At 42.5% G+C, this 13,701-nt stretch overlaps 1 protein-coding gene and 1 long non-coding RNA gene across 7 annotated transcripts in view; both read left to right on the forward strand.

Annotated features, from left to right (window-relative positions):
- The window catches only part of DLGAP3 (DLG associated protein 3), a 943,374-nt gene that overhangs the window by 743,191 nt on the left and 186,482 nt on the right, over window positions 1–13,701 (forward strand). For all 6 annotated transcript variants that reach the window (XM_073563179.1, XM_073563204.1, XM_073563162.1 and 3 more), the window contains one exon: window positions 920–1,257. In XM_073563179.1, the coding sequence (XP_073419280.1) occupies window positions 920–1,257 (338 nt within the window). The remainder of the gene's footprint in view (window positions 1–919; window positions 1,258–13,701) is intronic.
- Window positions 9,406–11,556, forward strand: LOC141075994 (uncharacterized). The gene is made up of 3 exons (XR_012227388.1): window positions 9,406–11,201; window positions 11,273–11,347; window positions 11,483–11,556. It is a non-coding gene; the product is annotated as an uncharacterized lncRNA (long non-coding RNA).

The raw sequence follows: 13,701 nt of genomic DNA on the forward strand, positions 1-13,701 counted from the left end.
TGCCCTACTAGGGCAGATAAACAAAGGTTATCCAGGTGGAACTTCTTCTTTAGTATTTGAAGCTCTTTTATTTAGTTATACTCCATCTCAGCCTACAGGAACCTGTAGAAGCCTTCACAGACCATTTAGGCTGCCTCCGTTTGTCCCCTTGTTCATTTCACTGAGTTACTTCACAATATAAAGCAGCGTTTTCATTGGAAATGGAAATTGAAAAGGAAGAATAGGTATTTGGCAAAGAATCACATACTTAGTAGCCAGGAGCCTGAAAAACTGTCAAAACTCCCTGAATTTAGCAATGTATGCAGGTGTTTTCTGATTATGCTAGTATATGTTGCCTGAAAGTTTATTCGATTAGATATAGCCTTTGAACATTTCTAATTACAAAGCCAGGCTTTCCGAGGCAGAGTCCGTAATATGTGGTTTAATGATACAGTTGATGAAATCTTACTTAAAATCATTAGTATTTAAGTACCTAACGGAATAGAGCGATCTGCATGATGTTCTTGTGATTCTGTCCTAAGAACTGACCCATAATGGAGCAAGAGTGACCCCATAATAATCAGTTTTGACCCCTCTGCTTCTGTTTTCATCAGTTATGAAAGAAATACATTTTGAAAATGAATTCCTTTTGTCTAGTGCTAAAAACGGAACAGAGAAACTCAATTTCTGAACACAGTTTTGCTGACAGTGTTTCATATTGGTCGCCGATGCAATAACTATGGGAGATGCATAGATTGCTGGTTTGTGACAATTCTTAGCCACTTATACATTTTCCATAGAGGCGACGATGCTTCGTTACCCCAAAGCATTACAAGTGCAACATAAATGTAATCAAACCGAAATGTTTTTTTTCTATATTATGAAATTATAGATGCTTTTCAGTGATACAATTATTTTTAATCAACTTTTTTTGTTACAGCCTTCAGTTACCGCAAAGCCCCGCCACCTATCCCTCCAAGGCTTCTTTCCAAGCCTCTCATCTCGGTGACAGCCCAGAGTAGCACAGAATCTACCCATGAAACCTTTCTGCACAATGAGCCCACACGGTTGCCTTGGTCCAAAGATGTCAAGGCCCACTGCAATTCTAGTGAGAGTCTGGAGGGAACCAAGTCCAGAGGTCTTTCCTTGGACCTGGCAACTGTCCAGCACAGAGCTTCACCCAAACCTACCACTGTGATTAGCAAAGCCCTACCATTAAGGGAAGAGCTAAAAGGTGGCACACGTCAAAGAAAATGGCGCCCATCTATTGGTGTACAGGTACGTTTTTGGTATTGCCAACAACTTGATATTCATGTCTTCATGAAAACCTGTGTTCTTATTAACAGTCTTACATAAAATAGAACTTATTATATTATTTGTGAAGTCAAACTCTTAACGACACAGGGACTGTTTATAATTTGTGAATAGGTTCATAAAGTATATAAAGCTATTTAAGATTAATATATGCTATAAAGATTAGTTCCTTGTACTGAATGTTGTTTGTGGCATTTCTTTGCTGGAAGACCTACACCTTCAGGGAAACTTCATTAAGCAAAAAGTGACCAAAAAAAAAAAATCTTTATAAATATATACAATTAGGACTAGTGAAAACTTTCCTCTTTAAGTTAGTAATGAACATTTGGTTCTTTAAAAGTCGACTTTTTTAAGTCGACTGGAAACCGGCTCTCTACTGTCTCACTTTTTTAACAGCTTTTTGAAATTTCCAGCATCTGAGCTGTGAGATTGTAGTGTATGTGAGGGGAAGTTGCACAAAGGAAATCTGTATTGCTGTCATATTTCATGCTGGATATTGTTATATAAAAATCAGTGTTAAATGGATTCCTGTGTAATATAGAGTAACAGGGGGAGGAGTCTAGAAGAAGGAACAACAGTTGTAAACTCTGGAGCAGTCTTCTCAGTGTGGCTACTGCTGGCTGTCTGTAAGTAGTGGAAGATTTAGATGACCTCTTTACATGCAGCTGCCTCATTCTCCTGCAGATCAACCCTTTATAAGCAGCTATTTACTCCTCCTTTTCTGGTCTGCGTAATATTTAGAGACATCTTATAAAATGGCTAATCAATAACAATATTCTATGTGTAGTAATGGTAAGGGTCATGACGGATTTGTACTTTGCTGAAACACTGTCCATTGGACTGCATTAATGAATTTATTTCACCTGGTTTATACTACGTTTTTGAAGAATTTCTGTGAAAAATAGTGGAAGTGATAATTGCATTGCACCCTATTGACCAGTGACTCAGCAAAAAAGGCAAATTAACCAATTAAAACTTCAGCTGACAATCAAATATTAAATATTAAAAGAGGGTTCCCTAGTCTCCTCTAAAACTTGCAAAAATCTTTGACCATAAATTTGTTTTTCTACATAATCAGCGATCAGTGTTCTGATATGTATGCCTTTCGGTTCCACATGTGATTGTATAGGGTGGGCTATGTGTAGCTTCTTCAAGATTTTGAAAGAACTATTTACTTGCTCATTGCAAGAGATGATGAAAATAGTTTTCACCAACAACTATGAAACGTGATATTGGAAAAAAGAGGGAGGGTGGCACTTGCAACGGCACAATAAAGCAAGGATTTTTTTCAGCAAGTCATAAAAAGGGCAAACAGGGTTAAAAAAAAACTGACACATTTTCAGGACACCCTTAACCCCTTTCCGACGTCAGGCGTAATAGTACGCCAATGTCGCATACACTAACTTTGATGTGGGCTCCGGCTGGCATGTGCCCCGAACAGCCGCGGGTGGAATCGCGATTGTATTGTATCTGCACCAAAATGGTAACACTAAAAACGTCAGCTCGGCGTGCAACAAATTAGTCCTCACCCAACCCGAGATCACGAAAAATTGAGACGCTACGGGTATCGAAAATTAGCGCAATTTTTTTTTTTTAATCAAAGTTTTGAATTTTTTTTTCACCACTTAAATAAAAAAGAACCTAGACATGTTTGGTGTCTATGAACTCGTAATGACCTGGAGAATCATAATGGCAGGTCAGTTTTAGCATTTAGTGAACCTTTTAAAAAAAAAAACAAAAAAAAAAAAAACAACTGTGAGATTGCACAATTTCACCGCACTTGAATTTGTTTTCCCATTTTCCAATACACTGCACTATAGGAACGAAAGAGCGCAAATAGGGTCTTATCCGACGATAAAGATAAAAACGTGTTAAGAATCTACTCACCTGCTGTAGGAGAGATATAGCGCATACATAGAGTTATTGATCAGGTGCTGCACGTCCAAGGGTCAAACAAGTGACCGCCGAAACACCAACTCCTGTGGAACTTTTTTGGACTTTGTGTGCTCATCCAGCATGACAACCAGCACAGCAGACCAGACTCCTGCAGAGTGCAGACAGACATCTATCTGTCTGCACTCTGCAGGAGTCTGGTCTGCTGTGCTGGTTGTCATGGTGGATGAGCGCACGAAGTCCAAAAAAGTTCCACAGGAGGTGATTTTCCAATACACGATATGTTAAAACCAATGGTGTCGTTCAAAAGTACAACTAGTCCCGCAAAAAAACAAGCCCTCAAATGGCCATATTGACCAAAAAAATAAAAAAGTTATGGCTCTGGGAAGAAGGGGAGCAAAAAATGAAAACACCAAACCAAAAATACCTCAGGTCACGAAGGGGTTAATCATATTATGATGCTTGATACTATAATTAAGGGTGGCCTAGACACCTGAAATGCATCCCTGTTTGTCCTTTATATGGCTTGCTAAATAAAATCCTTGTTTTATTGTGCTGCTGAAAGTGCTACTCTCCCTCTTTTTGCCTTCTATTTTTGCTGTGCTGCACCAGTTGGAGACATGGCACCCACCGGTTTTTGCCTCCCATGGTCTCTAATCTTACAAACATGGTAAGCTCCAACCACTCGCTTTTTCTCTACTTTGAAAAGTGATATTGTTGGTATTCAAAAATAATAGTAAGTAGGTGTACCTAATCATAACGAGTAAAATATGTTTTTTTTTTATGGCCCATCATGTACAATCACACCTCACAAATAAAAGGGGAAAATTTAAACATCAGTGACGAGTACCGAGTCCAATTTAAGTCTATGGGAAATGCGATTAATGGGCGTGGGACTGTGATGGACTGGGCAGGGACAGTGCTAAGACTGTGCCAGGCTATGCGGGATTGTGCTGGCCTGTGCGGGGACTGTGCCAGGCTATGCAGGACTGTGCTGGCCTGTGCGGGGACTGTGCTGGCCTGTCCGAAGACTGTGCCGTGCTGTGCGGGACTGTGCAGGGCTTTGCAGGTACTGTGCGGGACTGTGCTGGGCTGTGTGGGACTGTGGTGGGCCACGTGCGGGGACTGTGTGGGCTGTTGCGAATATTGCGAGGCGAGTAGTGAAATACTCGTGAGGATTCGAGTACCACGAGTACCGCATTGCTCACCGAGTACCGAATCCTCACGAGTATGCTCGCTCATCCCTATCAGTGAGAACTATGAGTGCTGATTATGGTAGAATTCAAATTTATGGTCATAAGTGATTCATTGTAACAGTATCGTTTTAGTATGATACTTTTGGTCCAAATTTCTCTCACCTCCAGTGGGTTCATACTTATATTATGTTTCAGTCTAATGATGGAACAACATTTCTCTTTGCACACGTGTACAAAGAGTGCCAGTTCCTTTGTGTTTCTCTATGTTGCACCTTCCTCCCATGTTAATGCCACGCACCCAGCAGGGCAAGTAGGAACAGTCCCCCATCACCTCAAAACAGAATGTCATTAATAATTTTCTGTACCTAATGGGACTGTCATCTAAAAACAAGTTTAAGTGATGAATGTAGGGAAACTCCATTGTTCTTAATGTTGTGGTAATGGGCAAACTCCGCTCTGTATTATAGAAATGATTCTGTATTGAAGAGATGATATGAACAATAAACTGAACAGCCTGTAACGATGTAACTAAGTTTAATATGAAGACAAATACAAAGAAATTACGAAGAATCGTTACATGGCGTAAAACTGGGGACACAGCCGTTTTGCATTCACTTAAGCTTCATCTGAGTTCATCTGAGGGTCAGATGAAGCATAAGTGAACTTGAAACGGCTGTTAATGCCATAATTTCTTCTCTCTTATTATTTTACTTTCTCTATTTCTATTTACTGGGCACCGCCACTGTTCTTCCTCCTAGCCCCGACAGATCTTTTCTTGCTGATGTCAGTGTTTGGTGCCTAGAACTTACTTCTATTTTTGGGAATTAATGTGAATAAAGTTTGTAGCATAAATAACATAATACTTGGAAAGCACCAATGTTTCAGTCCACCTGGACCTAGTGCAGTGTGGTGTTCTGAAACAATAATAATAACATAAGGAAATAGAAGTAGTAGACATAGATAACCAAAGTCTCAAAGTACAAGTACATACTGTATGTACTAATACCAATAATATACAAAATCATGCAAGCACTAAAGTATAGTATCACAGAAAAATATAGCATCTAAAAATATCCCAGTAAATAAACTTACAAACTTTGTTCTTTTGTTGACCATGTTTGGTAATGTTAAAAAAATAGGAAAGCCCTTTTAATTTTAATGTTATTTGATTTTGTGTGCTCTATCACAATTTTCCTGAAGCCAAGTATTCCATTTATACCAATACTTACTATTTACTGCTGAGTCTTTTTCAGTATTATCCCCTTCCTGCTCCATGACTAACTATTACGTTATGGAGAGGGTGTTGGTGTATAGAGCAGGCTCCCAAGCTAAGTCCTCATCACATAGGGCTGGTGCTGGTTGTGTTACACAGCTAAAGCCTACCGCTAAGAGATGCAGTAAGTGTTAGCTTTGATCCTATAAGTGGCCTTCCAACAAAAAAGCAAATCCGAAAAGGAAAAGGAAGTAAAGAACCATATCAATAATTTTTACGAGATTAGAGCAAATCAGAAACAATAAGATAAAACCAGATAAAAATGGGAGCGTGGGGCAAAAAAACATAGTGAGATATAAATACATGAAACGCCAAAAAAAGTCAATATACAGAGGTGAAATAAGCAAAACACACATGAAACTGCTGTAATATAATATTGCCAAAAAAAGTGGCAGAAATGCTAAGGAAAAATCCAATAAAGAGCCATCATTGGTCTAATATATAGTGGTAATACCACAGTACAATGATCAAAAACCATGTAAAGTACAAACTGTTAATGGTAAAGGAGGAGAACTAAAGTAAATACCAATAAAGATGAAGATAGTTGCAGCAGACTGGGAGGGTGTGGTCAGCTTCTTCGTCTACCCCAAAGAAGCTGACATGAAACACTCGTTGGGGTTTGTAAGGCTTTTTTTGTCCCACATTCCCGTTTTTATCTGGCTTTATCTTATTGTTTCTGATATTTGCTCTAATGAAGATTATTGATATGTTTTTTTGCTTCCTTTTCATATTTGTTTAACCACTTAAATGCTGCTGTAAACCTCTGACAGAGACATTTCAGTGGCCCAATACTAGTAGGGGTGTCCTTTCGGGCCATGACATGTTCATTGTTATGGCATCTTAAGACCTGCTGCCGGTCCTAGTCACTACCATTTTGGTGCTCTTGTGAAGACCAGCCACAGACCTGTCTTTATTGGAGATAATAATTGAAGTATATAGTACAAATGAACATACAGTATGATTGCAGTTTAACGTCCCTTAAAGCAGGAGTACACAATCTGCTATACCCTCCATCTTCTCTGGCCACCTGTATTTTCTATGTCATGGAGAAGACAACTGGTGCGTAGCACTTGTAGGGACAGGTAATTATGAATGGTGTGCTGGTATTCAGTCATTTCTAGGCTAGCTATATTTTGACAGAATGGGTGAATCCTCACTCCTGTAGCACAGAAAGGAGTAGTCCAGGTGAAGAATTGGCCATGTATGAGTGCTGTTATATCTATTGCAGTTTGTGGGAGAAGGGAAACCCTCAACTGTTTCAGCTTCTTGCATATACTACAGTAGATACAGCTAAATGCATGGTATCTCTACCTTTCTGATATGTGGGAGCCTGGAGCCCTATGGTACATGTGGGTCACATAATTTCAATATGCAGTAAATGATTCAGAAGAGCATCCTTTGGTAATATTGTCACCCATGGGGCTGGTTCTATCTGACAATGTGGCATTTAGGCCCAAAAAGGTTGGGCCTAAATTGACTATAAGATGAATTGAAAATTAAGCAAAAAAAAGTTTTTAAAAAGGAAACTATAAAAATATAAAAGTTTGAATCACTTTTTTCCCAATTTAAAAACCAATAAATGAAAAAAGCACATTTGTTAGCGACACATTTATAAAGGATTTATCTATTAAAATATAAAATGATTTATCCCTGAGGTAAATTCCATAAAGTAAAAAAAAAGCAGAATTACTGTTTTTTGTTCACCATATCCTCCAAAAAAGTTGTAATTCAAAGTACTTCAAAATGATACCAATAAAAACTACACATTGTCACACAAAAAACAGCCCTCACACAGCTCTATAGGTCTCAGAAAATGATGACTCAATCCAAAGTGTTGTACAAAGTTATAGAGAACCCGTCTGTCAGGGTGAGCGTCAGGCAAGCACTCAATAGCAGATGAAATCGTCCGGGCCGCTGCGGACGAGAGTCCCTTACAACTTGGCACTGCAGCACTCACACCGTTCATAAGCTGAGAGGGCTGGAAACGGTGCAGCAGCGCTGGGAGAGACAGCACGCCGAGAGTGGAGTGTGCTGACAGGACCTGCGGCACGTGACTGCAGGTCAGAGAGGAAGGAGGAGGGGCCTAGCACGCTTTGCCTGTGAAGACAGGGAAATGCGACTGAGACCCCCGGGCAGAAGAGGAGGCAGGGGACCACCGGACACCAAGGAATGACGGGGCGCGATGGTTAAGAAAGGTCTGAGACAAGCCGAGGTCAGTAACCGGGAATGGCAACGCAGTACAAAGGGAGCAGGCTTACAGGGAAAGTCAGGGGCAGAGCAGAAGTCAGAAAACAGAACAAGCAAATAAACAGTACCGAATCAGAAGGCCAAAACACAACAGGGACTAAACCGGGTCAGAACCATACAAGCAAATCAGAACACAGGCACAAGGCACAGGCACACCGGGGTCGACACACTCAGCCGAGGGCAAAAGTTTAACCGACAAAGCATGGCCCCACAAAGAGGCTATAAAAAACCTCAGAGAAGACAAAGGGAGGCTTCCCGGATTAACCCCAGACACTCCAACCAGAACCAACTATGACACTGTCATCAGGATTATCCATGTTAAACTGAAGGTATCGGCAGAATGGCACTGTCATACTGATTTAATATGGGTAGATCAACCTCCTACAGTTGTCACGAAAATGGCTCCAGAGGTGGCACCTGCGCAGAATGATGAGCTGAAAACTCTACCCACAGTCCCTCCCATAAGTCACTTCCCAAAGCATCGAGGAAACCAAAATGTATCATGATAATTTAACGAAAACCAGGCTACAGATTTTTACACTAAAGGTATGTATAAAACCAGTATGACAGAGCCATTCTGCCCATATCTTTAGTTTTACATGGATGATCCTGATGACAGGTTGTCTTTAAGGAGAAATTCCCCCAAAATGCAAGTTATTGCTTAGCCATGAAATAGAGGATAGCTTGCTGAATGCTGTGAAGTAGAAAGCTGGGACCACGAGGGATGACAAGATGAGGGCTCTAGAACACCGAAAATGGGACACTGTAGCCCCAATCTGATTGGAGAACAAGGCATGGACTACATTCCATTCACTGTCTATGAAACTGCTTAAAAAAGCTGGGTACTGTACTTGTCAATCTAATATATAATGAATGAAGAGGAGGACATGTATGTGCACTTTTGCTCCATTCAGAATGGGGCTGCATAGCTTCATTCTCAAGGTTCCAGAGCCCCGATCTCGGGATCCTTAGAGGTGTCAGCAGTCAGACCCCCCAAAATCAGAAAGTTATTCTCTATCCTTTGTATAGATAATAACTTGCTTTTCTGGGAATAACCCTTTAAGCATTTTCAAGCAACTAAAATATTAACCTCTTCATGACCGGAGGTATTTTTGTTCTTGTGTTTTCGTTTTTGCTCCCCTTCTTCACAGAGCCATAACTTTTTTATTTTTTGGCTAAAATGGCCTTGTTTTTTGAGGGACAAGTTGTACTTTTGAACAGCACCATTGGTTTTAACATATCGTGTACTGAAAAACGAGAAATTGCAAAAAGAATGCAATTCCACAGTTGTTGTTTTTTTTTTACCATGTTCACTAAATGCTAAAACTGACCTGCCATTATGATTCTCAAGGTCATTATGAGTTCGTACACACCAAACATGTCTAGGTTCTTTTTATTTAAGTGGTGAAAAAAAAAATCAAAACTTTGGTAAAAAAAAATGGCACCATTTTCCGAGACATGTAGAGTCTCCATTTTTCGTGATCTGGGGCTGGGTTAGGGCTGATGTTTTTATTGATACCATTTGCAATCTTCGGATCACCCGTTATTGCATTTTATTGCAATGTAGTGGCGACCAAAAAAATGTAATTATGGCATTTTGAATTTTTTTCTCGATATGCTGTTTAGTGATCGGGTTAATTCTTTTTTTATATTGATAGATCGGGCGATTCTTAATGCGACGATACCAGATATGTGTATATTTGATTTTTGTATTGTTTTATTTTGAATGGGGCGAAAGGGGGGTTATTTGATCTTTTATATTTTTGTATTTTTTTATACTTTTAAAAACTTTTTTTTTACTTTTTGCATGCTTCAATAGTCTCACTGGGAGACTAGAAGCTGCAGTTATCTGATTGCCTGTGCTGCACACAGGTGATGATCAGATCGCCTGTGTGTAGCAGAAATGCTCACTTGCTATGAGTGCCTACCACGGGCGAGGTCTTCTAGAGACCTCTGGTTGTCATGCCAACCCATTTTTGACCCACAATCACGAGATGGGGTCACCGATGGCGGGATTTCAGACACGCTTACGATCAGAGCAAATTAAAGATGAATGTGTCAAGAAGGTTTTGGGGCTTTAGTTGCAAACCAGGACCCTAGAACTAGGGTGCCCTGGTCTTTCCCTGCCCCCAGGTTTACTCCTAAAGGTGAAGACCCCGGGTCCTCATGCCTTGCTATGCTCCTATATCTACCCTGATCTATCCATTAACCCACCCAGTGTAGTGGTAAGCTGAAGTGTATAGGAACACACTAACAAGACAAGGGAAGACTGACATGGATAAATGAAAATATCAGCTATAGAAAATACTCACACTAAACAACAGATTAGGCCACAGCGGAGTTAAAGGACAAAGAAACCAAATAGGAGAGGATGAGGATGTGCACCCATACAAAGCTCCAAGCAACAATCTCCTGAACAGTCTCCAAACACTAACGCCGGCAATCCCTAAGTGCCAGATGCGAGCATATATACCTGAGGGGAGTAGCCAACACTGAACAGCTGAGACAGTCTAAGCAGGAACGCTCTAAGGCCTCTTTCACACATCAGGTTTTTGGCGTCAGGCGCGATCCGGCGCTTTTGACTAAAACCGGATCCGGCGAAATGCAATGCCGGATCCGGTTTCCCCCCCATTGACTTGCATTAGAGCCGGATCGAGCCGGATGGCCATGCGTTTCATCCGATTTTCGCCGGATCCGGCAATGTGACGCGATCCGGCGTCTGGAAAAAACGGCTACTGTAACGTTTTTTGTCTCCGGCGAAAAAGCCGGACACGCCGGATCCGGCATGTCCGGCTTTTTCATACAATGAAAGCCTATGAGCGCCGCAATGCGCCTGATCCGGCGACAGCCGGATCCGGCGGCCGGATCCGGTTTCTTTGGTCTGAGCATGCTCAGTAGCTCTGCCCACAGGACATATATAAAAGCAAGACAATAGGACCCTCAGCCACACCCAACATGCCACCCAAGCCAAGAACCAGGAGCAGGAGAAGGCAGCAGACATCTGCAGCAGCAGCACCATCAGCACCACCCCAAATGGAGCAGCATGCTGAACAACGGGAGGGGAGTCCAGCAGCAGATGAGAGACGGTAATTATCAAATCCCCCATTCCTCCAAACTAGGGCTATGGAATATCAAGATATTCATTGGCCCTTTGTTTCTCTTTATTCAACAGCCGCCCAATAGATGCAGCAGCAGCAGCAATGGCAGCAGCAGAAACACCACCCACAGCCATGGAGTCTGGCCATGAGGAAGACAGCACATCTTCTGGGAGCCCTCCCTCGCATCGTCAGCGTTTGACGGTAAGTTTTTATTTCCAAAATCCATCATCTCTGTAATATATGTGTATTCATTGCCTTTTATTTCAAAACAGGAATCACAAGATGAAGAGGAGCTCCCTGAAGAAGAAGGAAGGGGTGGACAGACACTTGGAGTGGGCTCACAATTGGTAAGTTTTTTGCATCAAACGCAGAAACACAACATCACACTACACACAACACATAGAAAACAATGTTCTGCAGACCACACACAGCAAACAAATGCCTACATCCAAAGACATAACATTTTTTGTTTTCTTCTCTAGTCTTCCCAATCTGGTGCTCGGCCAAGAGGTCCTCGCAGTGCCTCCCAGGGTCGTCGGCGACAGCAACGCGGCGGTCACCAGCGTGTAAGTATAAATATTTTTGCTTTGTTTTTTTTGCACTTTTTATTTCATTTCTTTTGTGGAGGCTAATTATGTTATTTTTGTCTTTTTCTTTAACAGCCTTCACAGCGTGCTCCCGACTCTGACGGTGAGGATGGAGGGATTGATGTGGACCGCCTCATCGATCTCGTCAGAGAAAGGGAGCCGCTCTGGAATATGGCTGACCGCCGCCACGCTGACCTGATCGTTACCCGACGACTCTGGGAGGAAATCTGTTCGCTCCTTGTGGACCGCTGGGAGGACCTCGAAGCTCGGGCCCAGATTAAAGAGAGTAAGTATATACAGTACCGGTTGCTTGATTTAAACCAGTGTTTCCGAACTCCAGTCCTCGTGGTCCCCACGGATCATGTGTTCAGGATTTCTATTTACTTTGGAAATCCTGAAAACATGACCCCTGGGGACCATGAGGACTGGAGTTTGGGAAACACTGATGTTGTATACTAACCACTTTGTCCTTTCTCGTTTCAGGGTAGAGAATTGTGAAGCGGTGGCGGTCTGTGAGGGATCGTTTCAAGAAGGAGTTCAATAAAGAGATGCGGGCCCCGAGTGGATCTGGAGGACGCAGGAGCAAGTACAAGTACGCACGAGCCCTGTCGTTCCTCCGGGAGACAATGCTCACCAGAAGGTAAATATTACACACCACATGTGACAAAAAAATGTTTACATGTAACTTTTTTTTTTCAGCCAGGGCCATACCATGTCACTATTTTAATTGGTTTTTTTTCTCTTTATTCCACAGCACGGTGAGCAGCACTCGGGAGCCTGCACGATTGGACCCTTCTGAGGTGATCCCTGAGGAGACCGGCACCGAGGGACACTTCGACCGCCCTGGTACATCTGCACCTTCCCAGCCTTCCCACACATTCGACCCATCTGTCCCATCCACCAGCACCAGCACAGGAGCATCGTGGCCGCCTACATTACATGAAGCTGCTGGTGAGGAGATCGCTTTCCCTTTACCCCACCCTTCTGCCCCTGCCACCTCTAGTACACCTGCGGGTACTGGGCGGCAGCGGCAGAGGGGTCAGGAAAAGAGTTATGCGCCAGAGTTCTTGCATCTGAATGCATCTTTCCAGAACTGTCTAAAAGTCTTGTCAGAGCAAATCTCCGCAGGCTTTCAGCAGATCAACTCCAGCATTCTGGAGGTGAAGACACTTCTGCAAACCATGCATTCAGAAGCAAGATCTTCGCCAAACCACACCTTTTTCAGGTCTGTTGTGGAGCGCATGGCAACACTATCTCCTACCCAGCAGATGCATGTAATGCATTCGTGCCACGGTGCTCTACAGCAGGTTACCTCCCAACCTCCACCTCCCACCACTGTAGTTCCTCCACCTGCACCCCCTCCAGCCACTTTCCATCCTCCCCCTCCTATTACATCTGCACCCCCTCCAGCCACTTTCCATCCTCCCCCTCCTATTACATCTGCACCCCCTCCAGCCACTTTCCATCCTCCCCCTCCTATTACATACCAGCAACCTCCCCAGTACCAGCAACCTCCCCAGTACCAGCAACCTCCCCAGTACCAGACATCTCCCCACTTCCAGCAACCTGCCCCGTACCAAACTCCTTCCCCGTACCAAACTCCTTCCCCGTACCAAACTCCTTCCCCATACAACTTTCCATCAACATCATCTGCTCCTACAGTCCCTGCCCAACCCTCCACTCCACCGCCCACCACCTCTTCTGCCTCCCACATGTCCACCCATTCTGTAGCTTTTTCCACACCATCACCTCTAACTGTTCCTTCCCCACCACGATCCCAGTCCTCTCTCCACACTCCCAGTGTCGAAGTGTCCCGCAGCCCCTCCAGCAGTATTTCCACCCCACACTACACAGATTTATAATGTGTGTTTTTTAATAAAAATGGTCATTTGGTTTAAAACATTTATTAAAAAAGTTTTTTTCACTTTAAAAACATTTTACAAAAAAAAAAATATTTTAAATAAAAGTTAAATTATCGTTTTACAATGGTTGTCTGTCATTTCTTTCTGCGGCGAACTATGTTTAAAAAAAAGGTTAAATACAGGGTATTTCAAAGGTAAAAAGGTATTCAAAACCAGGTATATAACTGTTTGTAAATTTTAGCTTTTTGCCAC

Source organism: Dendrobates tinctorius, unplaced genomic scaffold (genome assembly GCF_039654945.1).
Source record: "Dendrobates tinctorius isolate UK_male_01 unplaced genomic scaffold, ASM3965494v1 ptg000015l, whole genome shotgun sequence".
Taxonomy (NCBI): domain Eukaryota; kingdom Metazoa; phylum Chordata; class Amphibia; order Anura; family Dendrobatidae; genus Dendrobates; species Dendrobates tinctorius.